This window comes from Saimiri boliviensis, chromosome 4, assembly GCF_048565385.1.
Source record: "Saimiri boliviensis isolate mSaiBol1 chromosome 4, mSaiBol1.pri, whole genome shotgun sequence".
Taxonomy (NCBI): domain Eukaryota; kingdom Metazoa; phylum Chordata; class Mammalia; order Primates; family Cebidae; genus Saimiri; species Saimiri boliviensis.
Window position 1 is genome coordinate 99,832,806 of NC_133452.1, and position 25,661 is coordinate 99,858,466.

The window sequence follows — 25,661 nt, forward strand, 5'->3', positions numbered from 1 at the left end:
CCCCGAGTGGCTCGTTTCTCGAATTTCTTCTCCCTTTCTCCCTCTTCCCCGACCTCCGGGGCCCTCCCTCTCGCCCTGGCTCCCTGGGCCCCCACGAGGGGCGTCTCGACGCTGCGCGGCCGCCGAGTTTCGGTAGGACCCGCGACGGGCGCGGGGAGGGGACGCGGGAGCCCTGGGGCCTGGGCGGGAGTGGGGCGGGAGTTGGGGCTCCCAGCCCGCGCCTCGGACTCCTGCCGCCGCCCTGTTATCCGCACGCGCTGAGGAATCACCGCTCCGCTTGGCCAAGGACGCGGCTTTATTGGGGTGCTTGGCCCTCGTCCCCCATCACCCACCCCCTCCTCCTAGCCTGCCCCAGCTCCTCGGAGCCCTAGCGCGGTCCCGGGGAGAGGGGAGGTTAAAACAACACTGACTACTGCTCCCGGACAGGAAGTGACTGGGGCGCGGGAGGAGGGGGGCGCCGCGGCGCAGGCGAGCTCCGAGACCAGATGTGCGGCTCCAGCTCCAGATGTTCTTCATCTCCGTCCTACCCGCCGTCTGTCCGGGCTCCTCCTGCCTCGGCCCGTGCCAGGTTGGGGAGCGGACGGAGGTCACCGAGAGGCAATGACGGGTCAGCCCCGACACAGGAGCAGTCCTCCGCGGGGGCATTGCTGGAAGGACCCTGCAAGCCTCCACTGAATCCTTTCCTCCACGCAGATGGGCTCTGGGGGCGCTGAGGGGCTGCTGGGGTCACTCGCAGGCCAGCTTCCCGTCGAAACTGGAGAGGGCGATGGCGAAGGCCTGCAGGGCGCACAGCGGGTACCGGTAGTCTAGGGTGAAGGCGTCCTCCGCCACGCGGCCGAACTGCAGCACGATATAGTCGGCTATGGACACAAGACAGGGGTGGGGGCGGCCCGAGACCTCCTTGGACCCCCATCCTGGCAGACAGTGTCCCCAACCTTGGGGGCAGTCTCTCCCTTGCCTTGGGGCTCCAACCCTCAGCCATCATCTCAGTTACTCAACACCCATCCCGTCTTCCTATCCCACTCCACACCAGCTCCATCTGGCTTCACAGTCACACTGTAAGCTCCTGGGGGCAGGGATCCTGCCTTGTCTGCTGCTGCCAAAGGTCATGCCGAGAGCCTGCACCTAATTAACTATAGGACCCTCTCAAATGTATCCAAGCCCAGAACTCTTCCTTCCCAACGTCTGCTGCTTCTGGGCACATTCTTCCCTCCTATCCCCAGCTCCGAAGTCCCACCGCTTGACTAGCCCCCTGGTCCCCTTCCTCAGCTTCACTGGACACCTCTCCCCTCTCTGGTCCGGGTTCCCAGCCCCAACCTCAGCACCTCCCCCAGCATCCACAGGAAGTTGCTAAAAATACCCCCAAACTCAGGTGGACCAGGCTCCACCAGAAACGTGATCTGGAGAGCAGTCCGACGGCCACAGGACAGGTGGCACTGGGGGCACATCCCTAGGATGCAGTTAGGGGTGGGGGGCTTGCTCAGGATTGGTCCAACCCTGGGAACCCAGAGACCTCTGGGAGATAGGCTTCTATCCCTAAACTTCCGCACCCTAGTGGGAAGGAAGCCTTTCCCCAAGGCTTGTAACAGGGACATCTTGTTTCCCTGACTCTTCCAGGGTAGTCCTTTGACCTCACTTGAGAGAAGACAGAGTAGGCACTCAAAAATGCTTAATATTCCCTGCCCCTAAAAGGCAGCCATCTTGAAGAGGTTAAGAGCATGGCCACTGGAAATCCAGACTGTCAGCTGTACCTCCTACTAGAATGTGACCGTGGACAAGTTGCTTAACCTCTCTGTGCCTGTTTTCTGCCAAATAGGGATAACAATGGCACTCTTCAGACAGGGATTTAATGATTCAGTATCTGTAAAATCCCAAGAACAGCGCTCTGCACATAGTAAGCACTGCGTTAAGTGTCGTGAAATAAATTTTGAGAGCCAGTGTCACTTCCTGGAGAAGGAGCTGAGAGACTTTGGGCAAAGGGCTGCCCTCTCGGAGCCTCAGCACCCTCTTTGATCACAGAGGGGTTAGGCTGTCAGTGGTTTTCAAACTCTAGGCGCTCAACCCTCCCTTCAACACGATCTTATCCAGAATGCTCTGCTCTGGCCAATGCTGGAATGGGAACCTGGAATGACGAGCCCCAAGACACCCACTTGGAATGTCTGAGGCTCCTGAGAGCACAATGTCAGTGCCACAGGAGAGCGTGACCTTGCAGCATGTCCCAGTTCCTGGGATAGAGGCTGGTGCGCGTGTGTGAGGGGGTGAGGGGAGCTTCAGTGAGGGTTGGCGTCCTGGGGGTGGCGGAGAAGAGCCAGGCCTTGGCTGGTACTCACGGTCATCAGCGTGGACAATCTGGAAGTTCTTGACTGAGGCCTGGGTGACCCGGCCTTGGAAGTTGAGGGTGTAGGAGCCGCTGTCGTCGTTCCAGACAGGTGGCTTGTTGTGCAGTTCGATGAGGCTCTCCAGTGTCTTGTTCTGCCAGCGCACCAGCAGGCCGTCGCTAGCCTGGGTTGCCCCAGGGGAGTAGACAGGGAGAGGACAGTTAGAGATGGCTGAGACGGCTCAGGACTGACCGGAGAAGGGGCCTGGCCGTTTATGCATGCTCTTGTATGTGTGTGCAGGGGTGCGGCCTGGACATCTCCATCCATTAGGGGATCTGAGAATAGGCTTGGCATTTGTGGTGTCCTTGTGGACAGGTGCACGTCCGTGAGGATGGGGCTTTGTCTTTGGGATGTCAAAGCGGAGGGCTGGAAAATGGCAAGGGGCATCTATCTGGCACATAGGCATTCCATGCCACTGGTACCCAAGCGGTCTTAGGAGACGGACACATGCCGGTACCTAATGGCAGGAGGAGCCGATCTCAGACCTACAAGGGGCACACAGTTGAGTTGGGGAGATGGACAGGTAAATTACAGTTAAGAGAAAGTGTACTTGGAGGAGAGTTTCTGAAAGGAACGAGCAGGGTCTGTACGATGTGCCCTTAAGATCTTGCTTTCCTGAGTTTCCTTGTTACCTGCTCACGTTCATGGATTAGAGTGAGTCCACTCAAGATCACCTCCTCCAAGAAGCCTTCCTGACCCCGCCCCCCCCCCAGCAATCTGATTTAGATGTCTCAGCTCTGAGCTTCCATGACACTTAGCTCTTACCATTCCTCCCACTGCACTGTAATTGGCAGAAGAGAGACCCAAAGCAGCAGTGGGCGTTTCTTACTGGGCCCAAATAAAGGCAGGAGGTGCTGCCTGGGGGATTTGTGTGTTTATTCCAGACATGGGAGGAGCAACTGTGGGGCCCACAGGCTGAGTGAACCCTGAACACTGAGCCTCCCATGGCTGGTTCCCTGCAGATCAGCCTGGGCTGTGACTTTCCAGCAGGGAAGGATGTGTGATCAGCTGACAGGGGTATTATCTTTCATTGTAAATGAGTAAAATGACCTCAGTCTTCTGTGAGGATGGGGCATGCAAGTCACCCAGAGTCTCTGAAATCCTGGACTCATTGGACCTGCAGTGCTAAAGAGCAGAGCACAGGACTGACACGTCTCTCCAGAACATTTCTCCATCTTAACCTGCGCCTCTCACACACACAAAACCACCTTTGCTTTTTAAAATAAAAGTCATGCCAACAGCAGTGGCTCACACCTGTAATCCCAACACTTTGAGAGGACGAGGCGAGAGGATCATGAGCCCAGGAGTTTGAGACCAGCCTGGGCAACAAAGTGAGACCCTAGCTCTCCAAAAAACTGGCCAGGTATGGTGGCATGTGCTTAGGGTCTCAGCTACATGAAAGGCTGAGGCTGAGGCAGGAAGGAGCTCTGTTTGAGGCCAGGAGGTCGAGGCTGTAGTGAGCCATGATCACACCACTGCACTCCAGCCTGGGCTACAGTAAGACCCAGTCACAAAAAAATAAAAAGCCGGGCACGGTGCCTCACGCCTATGATCCCAGCACTTTGGGAGGCCGAGGCAGGTGGATCACTTGAGGTCAGGAGTTCAAGACCAGCCTGGCCATCGTGGTGAAACCCCATCGCTACATAAAATACAAAAATTAGCTGGGTGTGGTGGTATGCACCTGTAATCCCAGCTACTCAGGAGGCTGAGGCAGGAGAATTTCTTAAACCCAGGAGATAGAGGTTGCAGTGAACTGTGATCACACCATTGCACTCCAGCCTGGGTGACAGAGGGAGACTCTATCTCAAAAACAAAAACAGGTCTTGTGACTCCTCTGCTCAAAACCCTGTTGTTGCTTCCCATTTCTCTCAGAGCAAAAATCAGTTTTGCAGGACCTGTCTACCCCTTACCCTCACTTCTCTGACTTCCTCTCCCTCTAGCCACACTGGCCACCTGGCAGTGCCTCCAACCCACGGGCCTCCTCCTGCCACAGGACCTTTGCACTGGCTCTTCCCTCTGCCCAGGTGCTCTTCCCCCAGTTACCTGCAGGCTCACTCCCTCACCCTCTCATTGAGGCCCACTCTGACAACCATATTTAATATTGAGTCTATACACACACTTGTCACCTCCCTTCCCCTGTTTGACTTTTTTTCTTTTTAAAAATTCTTTCTTTCTTTCTTTTTTTTTTTCCGGAGACAGAGTCTTACTCTGTCACCAGGCTGGAGTGCAGTTGGTGCGATCTCGGCTCACTGCAACCTCTGCCTCCCAGGTCCCGCTTCAAGCAGTTCTCCTGCCTCAGCCTCCCGAGTAGCTGGGATTACAGGCATGTGCCACCATGCCAAGCTAATTTTTGTATTTTTAGTAGAGATGGGGTTTTGCCATGTTGGGCAAGCTGGTCTCGAACTCCTGACCTAAGGTGATCTGCCCACCTTGGCCTTCCAAAGTGCTAGTATTACAGGAGTGAGCCACTGCACCTGGCCTGGAGTGCAGTGGTGCAGTCTTGGCTCACTGCAACCTCTACCTGCTGGCCTCAAGCAGTCCTCCCACCTCAGCCTTCCAAATAGCTGGGACTAGAGGTGTGCAGCCTGGGGTTTCACCATGTTGGCCAGGGTGGTCTTGAACTCCTGGCCTCAAGTGATCCACTGCACTGGCCTGACTTTCTTGCCCATAGCCTTACCACCTTCTAGAATGCTCCATAATTTATTTATTTATTACGATTATTGTCTACTGTGTCTCTCCTCCCACTAGAATGCCAGCTTCAGGGGGGCAGATCTGTGTTTTGTCCACTGATGTCTTCCAGGCACCTAGGATAATACTTGGTATTCAATATGTGTGGTCAATGAAGATATGAATGGATGTAATATATGAATTTGATATAAACTCCGAAAACAACCAAAAAGCCTATTGTGGTTTTTCAGTGAATTCAATTACAAAAAGCCCAAATCCATTCCACAGGTGGCCAGAATGAATTTGTGCTGGAGGGTGATGAATGTGCTCAGGGAATTGGCTATTTCCTAAGCTGAGCCCTGACTCAGAGAACAAGGCCCTCAGGCCAGGGACCAGGGAGGCGCAGGGCTCACATTTCGGGGCCGGATGGGAACCCTCTCGTTCTCCGCACTCATGCCAGGAATGATGACTGTCATGCGCCGGGGGCCTCGGAAGCCCAGCACGTTGGTTTCCTGGTAAGGAAACAGATGCCTGTGAGGTCGGACCCCGTAAGGGGAGCAGCCTGGCACAGGGGACAGGTGGAGTCCTCACATAGATCACAGCTGCCAGCTCCTGCCGAAGGCTCGCCACGTTAGTGCCGTACCCACGCTGTGGGTTCTGCCCGTTGTCAAAGACAGTGAAGCGGTTCCCCAGGAGATTGGACCTGCAAGCAGAGTAGAGCTTGGGGCGGGGATGAGAGGATCCTACATCCCTGCCCCAGACCCCTTCTATATAGCCAAGCAATTTAGAGAGCTTCCTACAAGGATGGGGTGTCTTAGGACTGAACAATTTCATGTCCCATGCCGCAGGCCTCCCCCTATGCAGAGGTCTTTTTAAATGCTGGCCCAACCCAGGACATGGTAGGCCAAGCCTGTAATCCCAGCACTTTGGGAGTCGTAGGAGGGAGGATCGCTTGAGTTCAGGAGTTTGAAACCAGCCTGGGCAACATGGCAGGCAACCCCACCTCTACAAAAAGTACCCCCCACCCACCCCCAAATTATCCAGGCATGGTGGCATATGCCTGTAGTCCCAGCTACTCAGGAGGCTAAGGCGAGAGGATCACTTGAGCCCAGGAGGTCGAGGCTGCAGTGAGCCGAGGCTGCGATCACATCACTGCACTCCAGCGTGGGCAACAGAGTCAGACCCTGTCTCCAAAAAAAAAAAAAAAAAAGGGCTGAATCTAAAAGGAGACTAGGCAGTGTTAAAATCTCAGCTCCATCTCTTACTTTTACTAGATGTGAGAGCTTAGGCAAGGTACTTAAACTCTCTAAGCCCCAACTTCCCCATCTATAAAATGGGCTGAGTAACAGCATTTCCCTCATTTAGACAATAAGGATTGAATGCGTGAAGTGACTTAGAATTACACCTGACACGTAAATCGGCCTTATAAAAGTCTTGTTAAATACATAAATTTATTTTTGAGACAGAGTCTTGCTCTGTCACCCAGGCTGGAGTGCAGTGGCATGATCTCAGCTCACTGCAACCTCCACCTCTTAGGTTCAAGAGATTCGCCCACCTGTGTCTTCCAGATGGCTGGGACTCCAGGCATGTGCCACCATGCCTGGCTAATTTTTGGATTTTTAGTAGAGATGGGATTTCACCATGTTGGCCACGCTGGCCTTGAACTCCTGACCTCAAGTGACCCACCAGCCTTGGCCTCCCAAAGTGCTGGGATTACAGGCGTAAGCCACCGTGCCCGGCCTAAATACATAAATTTAAGAAATAAGGCCTTCCTTGAGCATCCACTTCCCCAGCTCTCAGATCTGTGGTATAGATTAGATGAGGTGTACGGGAAGAAGGCACAGAGTAGTGCTGAATATGTGTTCATTCATTTGCTCAGTAAATACTTGTTGAGTAGCTAATACGTGTTCAGTGTTAGGAATTGAGCCATAAACAGGACAGGCCCGGTGCCTGCCCTCGTGGAACTTATGCCCTGCTCCAAGTGAGGCCCTGGGCCAGCAGCAGTGTGGGCATCACCTGGGAGCTCATTAAAAATGTAGACTTCCAGGCTCACCCCACACACTGAACCATTTTAGCAAGCTCCCCAAATGATCTGTGTACCTCAAAGTGAGAGGCCCTGGGCTAGGGGACATTTCCAGGATGCCCAATATGGTGGGTGCTCTGCCAGGCACAGCAGGACAGAGATGACTGGCTATGGCCTTCTTGCTGACCCAAGTCCCTCCAGCCCCAGGAAGCCCAGCCCCACCTCAGTTTCCCGATGAAATTCTCCCCGCCTCTGGATAGGTTGGTAGGGTCGCTGGAAATGAGGTAATTGGCTGTCTTGCTTCGTTTTCGTTTCCTGCCAGCCAAAAGGAACACCTGGGGTAAAGGGGAGACAGGTGAGAGGGCGGGAAGAGAAGGTGGGAAAGGATGGAGGTGAGCTTCTGGGAGAAAGCAGGCCCTTTTGTCCCCTGGCCCCCATCCCAGGCCCCTCCTCTGCTGCCGCTCCGCACCCACCTTCTTCTCCGTGTCCAAGTGCAGGAAGTAGGACGGATACATGCCTCGATCCATGCCCTTCTTGTCCCGGGTCAGCCGGCAGCGCACTGTGCGGCCCTGGGGGGCAGGCTGGAGCACAAACTCCCGGGGTTCGTCTACCTCCACGGGGGGAGATGGTGCCCTCTCCTCCTTCTGGGTGGGGGCAGAGGGTATGTCAGCCCCAGAGCACCAGCTCCCCCACCCCCAGCAGGTCCCAGTGCTGGGACACTGGCAGCCTGGCAAGACAACTCACTGCTTTCTGTGTGCAGAGAGAACAGAGAAGCTGGCTAGAGCAGGGCTGCATCCCTGGAGGCTGGGATGCCTCTGCCCCTCACACTCCCTGACAACCCAGCACGGCCAAGTTAGGAGGCTCTGGGGAGCTATATGACTTATTTTTATTCTGCTTAGCTTGTGGTGAGGAGTACACACTTGGGAGCCAGATTGTCCAGGTTCGGATCCTTGTTACACCATTAACTGTCAGATCACCATGCGACTCAGTTTTCTCATCTGAGAAGTGAGAACGGTAGGGGTGGATACCTGGGACAACCTTACCTATGTATTTAACAAACTTTTGCATAAATTCTACCAGGGTGCCATAGTTCCACGTACTTTCCGCATATTAACTCATTTCATCCTCATACCACCCCACTGCGGTAGTCATCCCCATTGTGCAGACGAAGAAGCTGAGGCTTATAGAAGGTAAGTCACTTCCCAAGTTCACGTAACTAGTCAGAGGTGGAGCTGGGGCATGAGTCCAGTCCAATCTCCTATGAGATCCAGAGCTTTTAGAAAGACCTTCCCTCGGCCAAGCAGGTGGCTGATGCCTGTAATCCCAGCACTTTGGGAAGTTGAGGCAGGCAGATCACAAGGTCAAGAGATCAAGACCATCCTGGCCAACATAGTGAAGCCCTGTCTCAACTAAAAATACAAAAATCAACTGGGTGTGGTGCGCACCTGTAATCCCAGCTACTTAGGAGGCTAAGGCTGGAGAATTGCTTGAACCTGAGAGGTGGATATTGCAGTGAGCTGAGATGGTGCCACTGCACTCCAGCCTGGCAACAGAGTGAGACTCCGTCTCAAAAAAAAAAAAAAAAAAAAAAAAAACCTTCCGTCCTTTACATACTGTCTCAGGTAGTGAAGTGGGGCTGACAGAATGGACTGCTGTGTTCTAAGCACTAGGGAAGTGTTAGTTACTACTGTTATTGTTAGCATATAGTAAATAATGAATATCGCAGTCAAAATGATATTCATTATCATAAGACGGCACCCAGTGATCCTTGTCTCCTGGTATTTGTGCCTTCATGTAGTCTCCTCCCACTGAGTACCAGGGTTGGTCCCTGTGACCAGTAGAATATGGCAGAAGTGATGGTGGGCCACTTCCAAGGTTAGGTCATAAAATAGATTGTGGCTTCTACATGGCTCTCTGTCTCCTGGGCTTTGGGAGAAGTTGGCTGTCATGTCATAAGAACACTCAAGCAGCCCCCAGGAGAGGTCCTGGTAGGAAGGAACTGAGATCTTCAGCTAGCACCCACCCCAGGAAGCTATTTTAAAATTGGATCCTTCATTTCCAGTGAAGCCTTCAGAATGACAGCAGCCCCAGCTGATACTCTGATTGCAACTTCATCAGAGACCCTGAGCCAGAACTACTCTGCTAAGCCACTCCTAGATTTCTGACTCTAAGAATAAGAAAGTAAATGTTGTTTTTAGATACTCAGTTTGGGGTGATTTGTTACACAGCAATGCATAGCTAATACATGAATGAATATGTAAGCTCACTTTGCTCACTGAGAAACTCCTAGGAACAATTTGGTGACATAAAGCCCTAGAGTGGCCTGGTGACCCCACAACAGCCCCTTCTGTTCTCACAAACCTGGTACCCTTTGTTCTCATGTTCTATCCCTCATAGGAAGGGAGCCAAGAGTCTAAGCCCAACTTTCCAACAGGAGCAAGCATGGACTGCCAGCCTGGGTGTGTGCATTTGAGGGTCCAGTGCTATTTGGGAGCCAGAAAGAAGGCCTGATGTGCTGTAGTTGGCCTTTTTTTTCTTTTTTCTTTCTTTTTTTTTTTTTTTTTGAGACAGAGTTTCGCTCCTGTTACCCAGGCTGGAGTGTAACGGTGCGATGTCGGCTCACCGCAACCTCCGTCTCCTGGGTTCAGGCAATTCTCCTGCCTCAGCCTCCTGAGTAGCTGGGATTACAGGCACGCACCACCATGCCCAGCTGATTTTTTGTATTTTTAGTAGAGACGGAGTTTCACCATGTTGACCAGGATGGTCTTGATCTCTTGACCTCGTGATCCACCAGCCTCGGCCTCCCAAAGTGCTGGGATTACAGGTGTGAGCCTCCATGCCCAGGCCATTTTTTTTTTTTTTTTTGAGATGGAGTCTCGCTCTGTCACCCAGGGTGGGGTGCAGTGGCACGATCTCGGCTCACCGCAACCTCCACTGCCTGGGTCCAAGCGATTCTCCTGCCTTATCCTCCCAAGTAGCTGGGTCTACAGGTGCACATCGCCACACTCTGCTAATTTTTGTATTTTGAGTAGAGATGGAGCATATGAGCCATCAGCTCAGGGACAGGTGACCAGCCATTCTCCACTCTAGGCTATTCCAGAAGAAGCTTGGGAAATAGATTATGTTTGGAACGCAAGACGGAGAAAGCCAGAGCTTATTCAAACACTTCAGCAGCTGCGAATTTCAAGAGCCTACTGTACCGCAGGCTGCTCTGTCGTTATATTCCCCCTGGGAGACAGTAAACTGGCCTTTCAGATTGTACATCAGCATCTGGTGATCTCGGTTAATGTGAATCAGTCCCCCCAAACCTGAACCCTCCCGCACAAACTAATAGACCTACAAAGCTAAAACCCAGGCCCCGTCCTCACGGTGCTCTCCCCAGTGGGGGAAACCTGTTCCTCCAAGACTTTCATTACTTCCTCTCAGTTGGACCTCCCTCTCCTGCTTACTCCAGCTTTCGTGTGTTGGCACCTGAGTCCTGTTTGCGAGCAGGGGCAATATTCAAAATATGTAACAACCTGTTCGAGATGCCCACTGGCAAGCTTGGAGGAGGAACCCGGAGGCCCCTGATGGGCAGTGTTAATTCTTTCATTGCTGGAGTATTTAGTCGCTGGGAGGTTGGGAAGTCCTGGGTGGGGTGGGTGAAAGTGCCTAGGGAGCTCAGGGCAGTAGGGTAGAAACATTTTTTTTTTTTTTTTTTTGAGACGGAGTTTCACTCTTGTTACCCAGGCTGGAGTGCAATGGCTCGATCTCGGCTCACCGCAACCTCCGCCTCCTGGGTTCAGGCAATTCTCCTGCCTCAGCCTCCTGAGTAGCTGGGATTATAGGCACGCGCCACCATGCCCACCTAATTTTTTGTATTTTTAGTAGAGATGGGGTTTCACCATGTTGACCAGGATGGTCTTGACCTCGTGATCCACCCGCCTCGGCCTCCCAAAGTGCTGGGATTACAGGCTTGAGCCACCGAGGGTAGAAACATTTTAACAACTGGTGCAGCTAACAGTCAGTCAGTCAGTCCTCATATGCCTCTCTGCCTATGTGCTCCCTAGCACGGAAAATGTAGGGGTGTGGGCATCCCTGGCTCTCTGATGGTTACGCTGCAGAGGGGAGGCCTCAGAGAGCCCAGATGACATAAAGCCCTTGCGTGGCCAGTCCCAGCCTGATGACCCCACGAACGCCTCCTCTGTTTGCGCAAACCTGGTTCCCTTTGTCCTCACATCCTATCACGAGAGGGGGAGCCAAGGTTCGAACCTCAAGGGACTCCAAGGCCCCACCCTCTAGGTTCCCAGGTCCGGGCCCCTGCCTCTGCTTCCTGAAGGGACCTCAGCCCCCTGTCCCGCTGCGCCCCAACCTTTTTGCCTTTTCCTTTGGCTTTGCCCTTTTGATTGGTGTTCTTTGTCACCGTAGCTGCCTTGTCCTCCTCTTCTTCCTCCTTTCTCTCGCCTTTGGGAGTGCCTGGGCACAGAGCGGGAAACAAGGCTGTGAATGCCTCACCCTGGTTTGCACCCATGTCTCACTTGGATGCTCCCCACAACCACAAGATGGTCAACCCCATGTTATTATTAGAGCACAGAAAGGCTCAGACACCTACCTGAGACCACACAGCTATCAAAGCGAGGATGAAGATGCCCCGCACGCTGTCTTACTCTAGACCCCACAGCTCCTTACCTGGCACTGTCCCATATGATGCAAGGACCTGCCAGCTCCCCGCCCCCAGGACCACCTCAAGATGTCACCACACCAGACGCCCTTGCCACCCACCTTTCTTCTTCAGAGCTTTCTTGGCAGGACTGCCTTCCCCAACCAGAAACAGGGCTGCTGGGCTCTTTCTGGCACTGGCTGGGCTCCCTGAGGGGTCCTTGTCCGCCTCCCCAGACCCTGCATTGTGGATGTGAAAGCGTCACAACCCCCACCGCAGCTAGAGTCCCCTGTTTCTCCCTGAGCTGCGCTCACCTTTCTTCTTAGTCTTTCTTATCTTGGTCCCCTCCTCTGCTGGGGCTTCTTTATTCCTAGTGCGCAGAGGTTTCGGTGGGGGGTCAGGGCTTCCCAGGTCTCCTGGAAATGGAAGATGGGGGTCAGGCAGAGACGGTGTCTACTGGGGCTGAAGGCTGCCTTCCGACCCTCTCTCCTCCCTGTAGTCCCCAGAGAGGCTGAAGGCTTGACAGGGGCCCAGAGTCTGCCTTCTTCTGCTTTTTTTTTTTTTTTTTTTTTTTTTTTTTCCTGAGATAGTCTTGCTCTGTTGCCTAGGCTGGAGTGCAGTGGCAGGATCTCCACTCACTGCAACGTCTGCCTCCTGGGTTCAAGTAATTCTTGTGCCTCAGCCTCCCAAGTAGCTGGGACTACAGGTGCTGCCACCACACCCGGCTAACTTTTGTATTGACTTCTGCTCGTCTTGGTTTTTCTTTCCCTGAGTCCAAAAAAGCTGTGGACTAAGACCAGGAGCTTAACAAGCAGTTCTTGAATGCATAAACACCAGGCCTTCTAACCGAGCCTCCAAATCCTGCCTTTTGTCCCGTGTCCTCCAGGAATCCTTCTCTGGTCACCGCTACAGAGTGTGCTCTCCCGGCCTCGGAGGCCCAAGGTCCCAGCTCTAGGCCAGGCTGCTGGTATCTATCAGGTAAGTTACCCAGGACAGGATGCCATCACAGCACTGACTCACTGATTTCTTTTTACTGTAATCACTTGACACTTTTATAAAAATGATAACAATTTCCATTGAGTTAAAACAAAAACTAAACAAAAAAAAAAACACAAAGAAAACTAGAATCCTGTCTGGGCGCAGTGGCTCACACCTGTAATCTCAGCCCTTTGGGAGGCTGAATTGGGTGGATCACCTGAGGTTGGGAGTTCGAGACCAGCCTGCCCAACATGGAGAAACCCTGTCTCTACTAAAAATACAAAATTAGCCAGGCGTGGTGGCGTGTGCCTGTAATTCCAGCTACTTGGGAGGCTGAGGCAGGAGAATCGCTTGAACCGGGGAGATGGAGGTTTTGGTGAGCCGAGATTGCACCGCTGCACTCGAGCCTGGGCAACAGAGGCAACATTTTGTTTCAAAAAGAAAAGAAAACAAAACAAAAAACTAGAATCCTCTGTCCTCCCCTGGCTCACAGAGCACAAGGGGCAGGGGCCGTGGGGCATATATTGGTCTATGTCCTTAAGGACCATCCGGGGGAAGAAACCCTCAGAGGAAAAACCCTCCTGTACCAGCTCTGGGTTTGTTTTGAGGCCTCGACCACTGTGTCTCAGTGAGATGCCAAGCCCCAACCCCCAAGGACAGGGCTGTTCCGCTCCCATGTGGGCTCTCTCAGCACCCACCCCTTAAGCCCTGGGCCTTGGCCCTCCTCTCCTTCAGGTCCGCGGAGCTCTTCTCTTTCAGAGGCTTCTTGGGAGGCAGAAGGATTTTCTTTTTCTTTTCCTCTGCCTCCTCTTCCTCATCCTCCTCATCCTCCTCTTCCTCCTCCTCCTCTGTAGGTAGAAACTCTTCATAATGGGGGTTTGATCGGGGCCCTCCTTATCTGGGGAGCCCAGTCCCTCCAGCCTGCTGGGAAGTGGTGCATGGGCAACAGGAGGGGAGCCTGCCCTTCTGAAACAAGAACAGGAGACCTGGCACCTTCCCAGAAGAGTGAGGGTGACTGGCAGCCTTCAGGGTCTGCAAGTCAGGGGAGTGGCTAGGGTTGTTGGAATCCTGTCCTGGAGAAATGGCCTCCCTCTCCCTCCCTGCCACCCTCCTCCCCTTACACACTCCCCTCGCCCCTTCTCCCTGCACCCACTCTGCTTCTCCCTGACCTTGTCTGTTTCTCATCTTGAGTCAGACCCATCGGGGCCACTCCTGGCTCCTAACTGCCGCTTAAGGCAAAACCCTTAACCCCTCTCTGACTCAGTTTCTCCAACTGTACAATGGGGTGGGGGGAACAAGAGAATCACCCTCTCGTAGTTGGTGCTTAGCACAATACCTGGCTCAAAGACAAGGCCAGAGAAGTGGGGGCTGTTTGGCTACAGCTGTTTTCTACCTCTCGGGGTCGTCCTGTCCAGCCAGCCCCTTCTCCCCTTGGCTCCACCGCCCCCTCACCCGCGTCTCCAGGGCCCTCTCTCACCGTCCTCCGCGTCTGGGGCACGGGCTACCAGAAAGGTTTCCCGGGGGTCTCGCTTCTTGGCCTCGGGGTCCCTGAGGAACCTGGCGTAGACCGTCTGCGGCGCCCGGGCCTCGGCTGGGTCCGGGGAAGGCTCCTCCCGCGGCCTCCCCCTTCGCCCCGCTGAGCCGAGATGCGGGGTTCAGATGGGGTCCCACCCGCGGGTCCGCGAGGCCGCGCCTCTACCAGCTACCTACCCCCCAGCCTGGGCATGCCCCCTCGGGCTCCTCACCCTAGGGGGTCTCCCCTGGGCCCCTTCCACTTTCAACACTCCTCCCCGGCTTCCACTCAGCCTCCCGCCCCTTCTACCCCACCAGCTGCCAGCTCCCAACCCCATTCGTCGTCCCCTTCTCCCCTGGACCCCGCGCGGGCCCTCAGGCCCCTCCCACCCGCGGCCCGCACCCTGGGGGTCCGCCCCCCGCTCCACACCCCGCACCCCGCCCACCTCCGGGCTTCCGGGGCTTGGATCCCGTGGGGCAGGGGGATTCGGGGGCCTCCGTCCTCTTCTTCCTTGGCCTCTGTGCCGGGGCGGGTCGCTGCGGAAGGGGGGTCAAGAGGAGGACGAAGAAGGAAAGGGGGGTTCTGAGGCTGCCCATCCCCCTCTAATCCCTTGAGCTGCCAGAAATAACCGCAGATTATCCGGGGGGAGCTGCAGCCCCCTTCCTGGAGTGAGGAAGGATGACCCCATCCGTGCATCGCGGCCCATCCAATGCTCCAAAGTCCCGGTACCTCCCCTGGAAACCCCAAGCCCCCGCACAGCCCTTTCTCCCCACAAATCTTCAGACATGCAACCCCTAGACCCTGCTGAGGGGGACCTGTCCCGCCCCTAGACCCGCTACTCTGCGTGGGTTTCCGCACAGTTGGGACGTCTTTCTGCTTCCTTTCCAAGTGGGGTGGCATACCTGCTTGGGGCGCCGCTGGGCCTCCGGGCTCAGGCTTTCTTCTTCATGCCCACTGAGGGTAGCAAAGGGATCAGCCTGTCTCCCGTCCCCTCCCTCCCCATCCCACCTATCCCTTCCATCTAAGCCCCCCAGGGTTCAAGTACCCCAAAATGGGGGCCCTCCAGACCTGTCAGAGGCCCACACCTCTCGGAGGGTTTCATTCTGCAGAGGCATGGTGCCTTCACCTATCCGCGCCCCTTTCTCTGCAGGTCTAGGAGCCTCCCTCCCGACTCCTGCTAATCCCGGCTCAACCTCACCCCTCCTCCTCCTGCTCAAGCAGTGGTGGAGGCCTGGCCGCGCTGTGGGAGGTGCTACATCCCGCTGGGCCCAGGCCACTGCGGGAAGAATCTCAACTCCAGTTCTTCCCAGACCCCCAGCAGCCTGCAGGATGGCCACCAGTTCCACCTGCCCCCAGAAGTCCCCAGAAGCTTGGGATGAGAGGGACCGATTGGTCATTTGTCAGTGGGATGTGGGAAGAAAACATTAGACTGTATCGTATTTATCTTGTATTTATCTTGATTTCTTTTTTTTTTTTTTTTTTTTTTTTTTTTGAGACGGAGTTTCGCCCTTGTTACCCAGGCTGGAGTGCAATGGCGCGATCTCGGCTCACCGCAACCTCCGCCTCCTGGGTTCAAGCAATTCTCCTGCCTCAGCCTCCTGAGTAGCTGGGATGACAGGCACGCGCCACCATGTCCAGCTAATTTTTCGTATTTTTAGTAGAGACGGGGTTTCACCATGTTGACCAGGATGGTCTCGATCTCTTGACCTCGTGATCCACCCGCCTCGGCCTCCCAAAGTGCTGAGATTACAGGCTTGAGCCACCGTGCCCGGCTATCTTTATTTCTTACAAAAAATAAGAACCAGGGCCGGGAGCAGTGACTCACGCCTGTAATCCCAGCACTTTGGGAGGCTGAGGCAGGTGGATCATTTGAAGTCAGGACTTCCAGACCAGTCTGGCCAGCACAGTGAAACCCTGTCTCCACCAAAAATTCAAAAATTAGCCAGGCGTCTTGGTGGCCACCTGTAGTCCCAGCTACATGGGAGGCTGAGGAAGGAGTATTGCTTGAACCCGGGAGACAGAGGCTGCAGTGAGCCCAGATCCTACCACTGCACTCCAGCCTGGGTGACAGAGCAAGACTCCAACTCAAAAAGTAAAAATAGATAAATAAGAACTAGGATTTACAAATATTTAATATATGGTTGACAAAAATGTATGTAACTTATGAAGAATATGTCTGTATTGGAGGTATACACTTAACTCTTCCTTTTTTACTGACAGGGGACATGCTTTTTTTGTTTTTTTGAGACAGAATTTTGCTCTTGTCACCCAGGTTGGAGTGCAGTTATGTGATCCTGGCTCACTGCAATCTCTGCCGCCTGAGTACAAGTAATTCTTGCTCCTCAGCCTCCTGAGTAACTGGGATTACAGGCGCCTGACACCATGCCTGGATAATTTATGCATTTTTATTTTTTATTTTATTTTACTTATTTATTTTTTTGAGACACGGTTTCACTCTGTCTCCCAGGCTCGAGTTCAGTGGCATGATCTTGACTCATTACAACCTCTGCCTCCTGGGTTCAAGCGATTCTCCAGCCTCAACCTCCCAAATTGCTTGTGCCACCATGCCTGGCTTTTTTTTTTTTTTTTCTTTTTGAGACAGAGTCTCGCTCTGAGTGCAGTGGTGCAATCTTGGCTCACTGCAATCTCGGCTCACTGCAGTCTCCACCTCCCCATTTCAAGTGATTCTCCTGCCTCAGCCTCCCGAGTAGCTGGGGCTACAGGCACGTGCCCAGCTAATTTTTGTATTGTTTTGTGGAGACGGGGTTTTACCATGATGGCCAAGACGGTCTCAAACTCCTAACCTCATGTGATTCTCCTGCCTCAGCCTCCCAAAGTGCTGGGATTACAGTCCTGAGCCACCGCACCTGGCCTGGACATTTTATTTTTAAAAGCTTGGAGACCAGGGATAGAGTGTTGATATGATTAATGTCATGGGAGAAATTTGGTTAAATGCTGAGAAAGCTCAGAAGAGGGGCCCAATCAGAGGTCCCAGAAGCTTCCAGAAGACTGATCTAAAACTTGAAAGATGGGTAGAAATTACACATACAAAAACGAAAAAAAAAGATAGGATGCAGCCAGATGTGGTGGCTCACACCTGTAATCCCAGCACTTTGGGAGGCCGAGGCAGATGGATCACTGAGGTCAGGAGTTCGAGACCAGCATGGCCAACATGGTGAAAACCCATCTCTACTAAAAATACAAAAATTAGCGGGGCATGGTGGCATGTGCCTATAGTCCCAGCTACTCAAGAGGCTGAGGCAGGAGAATCACTTGAACCCCAGGCCACTAGAGGTTGCAGTGAGCTGAGATCATAGCACTGCACTCCAGCCTGGGCCACAGAAAGAGACTCCAACTCAAAAAAGAGAGAGAAAAAAAGAAAGAAAACAGGATAGGCTACCAGAAAAGGGAACAGCAAAACAAATGTCTGGAGGTTGGAAATGGCCTGGTGGGAGAAAGCCATCTCAGACCTGGGTCAGCCCTGAGTCCAAGCCCTGAGCCCTGCCACAGAAGAGCTGAACACTGTGGGTGAGTTACTTGGGTGAGAGTCTGAAGCTCCTTTTCCTCATTTGTAAAATGGATTATTATTTATTTATTTATTTTTTTTTTTTGAGACAGATTTTTGCTCTTGTTGCTCAGGCTGGAGTGCAATGGCACAATCTCGGCTCACCACAACCTCTGCCTCCCGGGTTCAAGCAATTCTCCTGCCTCAGCCTCCTGAGTAACTGGGACTACAGGCACCTGCCACCATGCCCTGCTAATTTTTTGTATTTTTAGTAGAGACTGGGTTTCACCATGTTGGCCAGGCTGATCTTGAACTCCTGACCTCAGGTGATCCACCTGCCTTGGCCTCCCAAAGTGCCGGGATTACGGGTGTAACCCAGTGTGCACAGCTATAAAATGGATTAAAAAAAACCCAAAAACCAGATTGGATAGTAGTACCAATTGGTTAGTGAGACTGTGCAGATTTTTACATTTTATTTTTATTTATTTATTTTAGAGATAGGGTTTCATTTTGTTGCCCAGGCTGGAGTACAGTGGTGTGATCATAGTTCACTGCAGCCTCAAACTCCTGGATTTAAGTGATCCTCCTGTCTCAGCCTCCCAAGTAGCAGAAACAACACATGTGCACAACCCCATGCCCAGCGAATGTGCAGATTAAATGAGATGATAGATGGAAAGTTGCACACAGTGAGCATTCAATAATTGGTCACTGGCAAAGCATAGTGGCTCATGCCTATAATCCCAGCACTTCGGGAGGCTGAGACAAGTGGATTGCTTGAGCTCAGGAGTTTGAAGCTGCCATGAACTATGATCCTGCCACTGCACTCCAGGCTGGGCAATAGAGCCAGATCCTATCTGTAAAAAAAAAAAAAAAAAGAAAAAAGAAAAGAAAAGAAAGAAAAAAATAGGCTGGGTGCTGTGGCCATGCCTGTAATCCTAGCACTTTGGGAGGCCGAGGTGGGTGGATCACAAGGTCAGGAGATTGAGACCATCCTGGCTAACGTGGTGAAACCCTGTCTCTACTAAAAATACAAAAAATTACCTGGACACGGTGGTGGGTGCCTATAGTCTCAACTACTCAGGAGGCTGAGGCGGGAGAATCACTTGAACCCAGGAGGTGGAGGTTGCAGTGAGCCGAGATCACACCACCGTACTCCTGAGGGACAGAGCGAGACTTCGCCTAAAAAAAAAAAAAAAAAAAAAACAAAATTGGTCATTGTGTGCCTCTTTTTAGAGCACTTCCACCACACAACTTGACACATGATGGAGGTTGAATTTTTTTTTTGGAAGACTAGATCAGCCAAGCACGATGGCTCATGCCTGAAATCCCAGCACTTTGGGAGGCCAAGGCAGGCGGATCATGAGGTCAGGAGTTTGAGAACAGCCTGGCAAACATGGTGAAACCCCGTCTCTACTAAAAAAAAATACAAAATTAGCTGAGTGTGGTGTCACACACCTGTAGTCCCAGCTACTCGGGAGGATGAGGCAGGAGAATCGCTTGTACCTGGGAGGCAGAGGTCGCAGTAAGCAGAGATGGTGCCACTGCACTCCAGCCTGGGCGACAGAGCAAGACTCCTTCTCAAAAAAAAAAAAAAAAAAGGAAAAGAAAAATCTTGTGAAGACAGGATCTTGCTGTCCCCCAAGCTGAAGTGCAGTGGCCTGATCATAGCTTATTACAGCCTCAAACTCCCAGGCTCAAGTGATCCTCCAGCCTCAGCCTTCTGAGTGGCTAGGACTATAGGCATTCCACACTGTGCCCAGCTATAGAGATGAGGTCTTGTTATGTTGCCCAGGCTGGTCTCCAACGCCTGGCTTCGAGCAATCCTCTCCTCTTGGCCTCCCATAGTGTTGGGATTATAGACATGAGCCACCATGCCCAGCCTGAGGTTCAGTTTTTTAAATGAGTTCATTTTTTTTCATTTGATTCTCATAGGAGTCCAATGAGATAGACAGAGTCGAGATTAATATCTCCACTTTACAGGTAGAGACGCTGAGGCTGAGGGAGGTGAAGTGATTCGCCCGTCAGCCAGACGGTAAAGTCGCTGAGCCACGGCTGGAATCCAGAGCTGACTTCTGTCGGGACTGTTGCTCCTAACCCTGGCATATTTTTTATGGTCACAAGATGGAGTTTGAATGGCACAGTCATGCTTTTTGTCTTTCTTCACTTCCTTGGTCCATTTGATATGCATTTACCATAATTAACCTTTCTAAAATACGGCATCTTCGTTTGCCACCTGTGTTCCAAAACATTCATTGGCTCCCTGCTGCCTAAGGATTAAGTTTAAATGTGTTGGGTTGGCATTCAAGGCTCTCCTTGACCTGGCCTCAGTCTCACTTTCTAACCATGGGGTTATCCCAAGCTACACTCTTCATCCGGCCACACAGGTTTCCTTACTGCCTTTACACTGCTGTCCTCCATGGAGTTGCTCAGGCTGTCCCCTCCTGGAATCCCCTCCCTATTCCAAGAAACCTATCCAACTCCAAACGGCCCTCAAGTCGCCACTTCGGAGAGTCAGTCCTCACTTGGCTCTGATTGTATAATAATAACAGCATTTCTTGTCCACCAACTGTGGCTTGCTCCCATTCTTACTCCACCCTCACAATAATATTTATGAGACAGACATTAACACCCTGATACGGGCCGGGTACAGTGGCTCACGCCTGTAATCCCAGCACTTTGGGAGGCCGAGGCGGGCAGATCACAAGGTCAGGAGTTAGAGAACAGCCTGACCAACAGGGTGAAACCCCATCTCTACTAAAAAACAATACAAAAATTAGCTGGACATGGTGACATGCGCCTGTAATCCCAGCTATTTAGGAGGCTGGGGCAGGAGAATCGCTTGAACCCGGAAGGTGGAGGTTGCAGTGAGCCAGGAGCAGTGGCTCATGCCCGTAATCCCAGCACTTTGGGAGGATCACTTGAGCCCAGGAGTTCAAGGCTAGCCTGAGCAACATAGTGAGACCCTGTTACTACAAAAAATTAAAAATTAGCTGAATAATGTGTTACATGCCTGAGGTCCCAGCTACTTAGGAGTCTGAGGCAGGAGGATGACTTGAGACCAGGAGCAGAGGCTGCAGTGAGCCAACATCGCACCACGGCACTCCAGCCGCGACGGAGTGAGACCCTGTCTCAAAAACAAAACCAACCAACCAACCGACCAAACAAAACCACCCTGATATTAAAGGCAAGGAAACTGACAGCTGAGTGTCAGTCAACAAATATTTCCTGAGCACCTTTTGTGTGCCAAGCGCTACGCTAAGTAATGGTCGTACAGAGATGAACAAAACGATGTGGTTCCTGCCCTCGTGGAGCTTACATGCTTGAGAGAGAGACAGATAGTAGAGACATAAATACCCAAATTAGTGATAATGATCTCATTATTATTGGTTGCGAGAAATGCCAAGGAGGAAAAGAACTGGGCTCCACGAGAATAGCAGGTAGGATCCAGTCTGGATTAGAGCACAGACAAGGCTACCTGAGAAAGGAAGGGTTTTTTTTTTTTTTTTGAGACGAAATCTTGTTCTGTTGCTCAGGCTGGAGTGCAATGGCACAGTCTCGGCTCACTGCAACCTCCGCCTCTCAAAGTCAAGCAGTTTTCCTGTCTCAGCCTCCTAAGTAGCTGGGATTACAGGGGCCCAGTTTAGTAGAGACAGGGCTTCACCATGTTGGCCAGGCTCAGGCTGGTGTCGAACTCATGACCTCAGGTAATCCGTCTGCCTCGGCCTCCCAAAGAGCTGGGATTACAGGCATGAGCTACCATGCCTGGCCGAGGAATAGATTTTTAATCTGAAAACTGAAGGATATATATATATATATATATATATATATATATATATATATATAGGGACTGTGTTTCCTTCTTGTCGCCCAGGCTGGAGTACAATGGCATGATCTTGGCTCACTGTAACCTCCCCCTCCCAGGTTCAAGTGATTCTCTCCTGCCTCAGCCTCCCAAGTAGCTGGGATTACAAGCATGTGCCACCACGCCCGGCTAATTTTTGTATTTTTAGTAGAGAGGGGTTTCACTACATTGGCCAGGCTGCTCTCGAACTCTTTGATCTCAGGTGATCTGCCTGTCTTGGCCTCCTAAAGTGCTGGGATTACAGGCACAAGCCACTGCACCCAGCCTGATGGATCTTGAAGGCCAGAAAAGAGAATGTTCCAGGCACACGGCGTAGCATGTGCAAACTGTTTCCAGGCAGCAAAGAACTTGGCACATTGGAGCAGGACTGCTCCCTGGATTGGACAAGAGTGGCCCTGCCTGCAACCTGCACTTCAGAGGGCTCCTGAGAATTGCAAATGCCAAACAGACACATTGCTAAGAACTGTCTCACAGCCGGGTGTGGTGGCTCAACACGGTGAAACCCTGCCTCTACTAAAAATACAAAAATTAGCCAGGTATGGTGGTGGGTGCTTGTAATCCCAGCTATGCAGGAGGCCGAGACAGGAGAATCACTTGAACCTGGGAGGCAAAGGTTGCAGTGAGCTGAGATTGCGCCATTGCGGCAAGAGTGAAACTCCGTCTCAAAAAAAAGAGAACTAAGAACTGTCTGATGAGGGGTTTGGGGCTCAGCGCTGACTCAGCAGGACTATATGAACATCCATACTCTGACACAGCTCAGGCTCCAGGGACGCTTCTCCAGTTTCTCGCCTTCTGTCCTCAAAACCACAGGTAAAGCTGGGTGTGGTGGCGCATGCCTGTAGTCCAGCTAATCAGGAGGCTGAGGCGGGAGGATTGCTTGAGCCCAAGAGGTTGAGGCCGCAGTGAGCCGTGATTGCACCACTGTACTCCAGCCTGGGTGACAGAATGCCACATCCTCTCTGGAAAAAAAAATAGAAAGCAAACACAGGTACCTGCACCCAAACCTGGGAGAGGTATGCGGGTCGAGCTGCAGTGACGTCAGAGGTGGAAACTACTTTGGAGCGAGGGGAGGGTTTGAGCTGCAGAAGTTCTTAGGTGAAAGAAAAAACAAATTCCCAGACCTTTACTCTCAGGTTGCATGGTGTGATGGATATTTGCATAACAAGTGTCCATTTTCTTGCCTCTTTCCATGTTCTGGAGGTTCTCATGTATTCGTGTGCTAGTCCTAACAGTTGCACATGTCAGCTGAGGAGCGTCTGACAATACTAAACAATTCATATTCCTGTTAAATTTGTATGCATGTAAGTCTCAACATATGTGAAGCATAATTGCACTTCTTTTGTTTTGTTTTCTTTTCTTTTTGAGACAGGGTCTTGCTCTGTCACCCAGGCTGGACAGCAGTGGCCTGATTATAGTTTACAGTAGCCGTGACTTCCTGGACTCAAGTCATCTTCCCCACTTTAGCCTCCTAAGAAGCTGGGACTACAGGTATGTGCTACCATACCTGGCTAATTTTGTATTTTTAGTAGAGACAGGGTTTCTCCATGTTGGTCAGGCTGGTATTGAACTCCTGACCTCAGGTGGTCCATCTGCCTCAGCCTCCCAAAGTGCTGGGATTACAGGCGTGAGCCACTGCACCTGACTGTACTTTTTTTTTTTAAAGATGGGGTTTTTCCATGTTGCCCAGGTTGGTCTTGAACTCCTGGACTCAGGGGATCTGCCTGCTTCTGCCTCCCAAAGTGCCGGGATTACAGGTGTGAGCCACCTCCCAGGCCTGATAGCAATTCTTTATATTCACAACTAGAGGGACATTGGAGGCTATTTGCAAATGGTTTTGTCTTTCTAAAAATATTTAATAAGATGGAATTAAAATTTCAAAAAACCTGGCCCAGCGCGGTGGCTCATGCCTGTAATCCCAGCACTCTGGGAAGCTGAGGGGGGTGGGGGCAGATCACCTGAGGTCAGGAGTTCGAGACCAGCCTGACCAATATGGTGAACCCTGTCTCTACTAAAAATACAGAAATTAGTTGGGCGTGGTGGTGGGTGCCTGTAAACCCAGCTACTTTGGAGGCTGAGGCAGGAGAATCATTTGAACCCAGGAGGCAGAGGTTACATTGAGCCAAGTCACGTCGCTGTACTCCAGTCTGGGTGATAGAGCCAGACTCTGTTTCAAAAAACCCATTTGATTACCTTTTTGGCATTTATTAATTATGAACCATATTTTGTTTTTTAATTTTAATATATTTTGAATATACTAAAAACTTACTTTCGAATGCATGTAAGAATTTTAATTTAAAAATGTCTTACTTTAGACACTTTTGAGGAGAATGTATTCAGGTTTTTCATACTTTGAATGCAGTTCCATTTGTTTTCAGCCCTTAAGAACCAGTACAGGTTGAGATCATAGAAGCAGGAAGTGCCAAAGTGGAGCTTGGGTAAAAATAGAAAGAGGCCGGGTGCGGTGGCTCACGCTTGTAATCTCACCACTTTGGGAGGCCGAGGTGAGTGGATCACCTGAGGTCAGGAGTTCAAGACCAGCCTGACCAACATGGTGAAACCCCCTCTCTACTAAAAATACAAAAAATTTGCCAGGTGTGGTGGCGTATGCCTGTAATCCCAGATATTCGGGAGGTTGAGGCAGGAGAATCCCCTGAACCCAGGAGGCGGAGGTTGCAGTGAGCTGAAGTCGTGTGATTGCATTCCAGCCTGGACAACAAGAGCAAAACTCGATCTCAAAAAGAGAGAGTAGAAAGAAACTCGTAGGTTTTGGTGCAGCTACAGGGATGAGCCATGGGCAGGATGAGAGAACTCAGGGGCAGTATAAGCATCCAGATTTGGGTCAGGGGTGTGTTTAGGATCAGGAGGGAAGATTTTAGTTAAAATGAGACTTCTGCTTAGGGATAAGATTCAGATCAGGAACAGAGATAGCCTCTAGCACCTTTTGATCTGACAGAGGTACTCCAGGCTTCCAGAAAAACAGGCTCGAGACTCTATAATTATACCTTGTTTGGCCTAAAAATTACATTTCTGGCCGGGCATGGTGGAGCACGCCTGTAATTCCAGCACTTTGGGAGGCAAAGGCAGAAGGATCATCTGAGCCCAGGAATTCCAGGCCAGCCTGGGCAACATAGCAAGCCCCTGTCTCTATTGAAACAAACAAACAAACAAAAAAACAACTCAGCTTGATCCCAGACTTAATTCCATATGAATTTTAGCTGTTTCCTAAAGTTAAACCTTTCAGAAGATAAAGAAATAAAGAAAGAAAGAGAGAGAGAGAGGAAGAAGGAAGGAAGGAAGAAAGGCAGGCAGGCAAACAGTTTTCTTTATTTCTCTGTGCCTCTGTTTTTCTAGTCTGCGAAGTGGTGACGACTATAGAAACTGTGAAAATTGAATAGCTTGAAACGTGCGGTGCTCAGCACAGTGCTGGCCACAGAGCAAGTGTCCTATGAATGTTAGCTATGTGCTTGCAATTTTACCTTCATTTCACCAGTAAGGAAATGGAGGCTCAGGTTCCTAAAGGAACCCCACCTCAGGCCTCCAGCACTTAGCTTACTTGGCACAGAGGTGAAAGGAGGGGATTTTGGAGGAAGTTAAAGGTGAGTGGTTTTGCCCAGAAACAGACCCAGTGTCTGCCAGGTGGCTCTGGGTAAGCATTGCCCCTGCTGGGAGGCTCCAGACGCATCAGTGTCTCAAACTGGCAAATGACATTTGTATCTCAAAAGGATCCATGCAGGTGGGCTCATCAGAAAGGGAACGGCGGTCAGTCGGGGGCCTGAGAGTGCGTCTGGGCTCTTGTGAAATAGAAAGCAGGGCTGGGCTTTGATCAGGCTCACACAGGCTTAAGCTTTGTCCAGGTTGTGTTGTTACATCACATAGCTCCCGGCCGGCTGTTCTAAAAGGAAGTTTCCCTCGGTGAACCCTGGGAGTCCAGTGCCAGGGTTCTTGTCTTATCCTTGCTTCTTGGAGGCTCAGAGAGATTAAGTCACTGTCTAGGTCTCCTAGGTGGGCAGTGAGGGGGTGGGATTTAGGCCGATTCTCTGAGCTCAGAGCCCAGGCACAGCCTCACTTTGGCCCGCAGAGAGGCTTCTCAATTGCT

At 51.8% G+C, this 25,661-nt stretch overlaps 1 protein-coding gene across 3 annotated transcripts; it reads right to left on the reverse strand.

The window, feature by feature from the left end:
- Nucleotides 1–283: 283 nt before the first annotated feature.
- On the reverse strand, nt 284–15,379 carry TULP1 (TUB like protein 1). 3 transcript variants are annotated; one of them, XM_010334069.3, is made up of 14 exons: nt 15,267–15,379; nt 15,101–15,152; nt 14,644–14,734; nt 14,163–14,321; nt 13,384–13,533; nt 12,022–12,123; nt 11,830–11,946; nt 11,420–11,523; nt 7,542–7,712; nt 7,291–7,403; nt 5,637–5,748; nt 5,459–5,557; nt 2,331–2,502; nt 284–840 (listed from the first exon to the last, which is right to left on the reverse strand). In XM_010334069.3, exons 1-14 carry the CDS (start codon nt 15,311–15,313, stop codon nt 524–526), a joined length of 1,806 nt encoding a protein of 601 aa, XP_010332371.2. In that variant the 5' UTR covers nt 15,314–15,379; the 3' UTR covers nt 284–523. The 3 variants fall into 3 exon arrangements, with proteins under 3 accessions (XP_010332371.2, XP_010332372.2, XP_074254063.1); XM_074397962.1 differs by having other exon boundaries at nt 660–860; XM_010334070.3 differs by lacking the exon at nt 13,384–13,533.
- Between the last annotated feature and the right edge of the window lie 10,282 nt (nt 15,380–25,661).

Coding starts and splice junctions, on each gene's coding strand:
- TULP1 (XM_010334069.3), bottom strand. CDS start 15,313: ATGCCTCTGCAGAATGAAACCCTCCGAGAGGTGTGGGCCTCTGACAG. Junction 15,153..15,266: donor GAGGTGTGGGCCTCTGACAG/GTCTGGAGGGCC, acceptor TGCTACCCTCAG/TGGGCATGAAGAAGAAAGCC. Junction 13,534..14,162: donor TGCCCCAGACGCGGAGGACG/GTGAGAGAGGGC, acceptor TTCTACCTACAG/AGGAGGAGGAGGAAGAGGAG.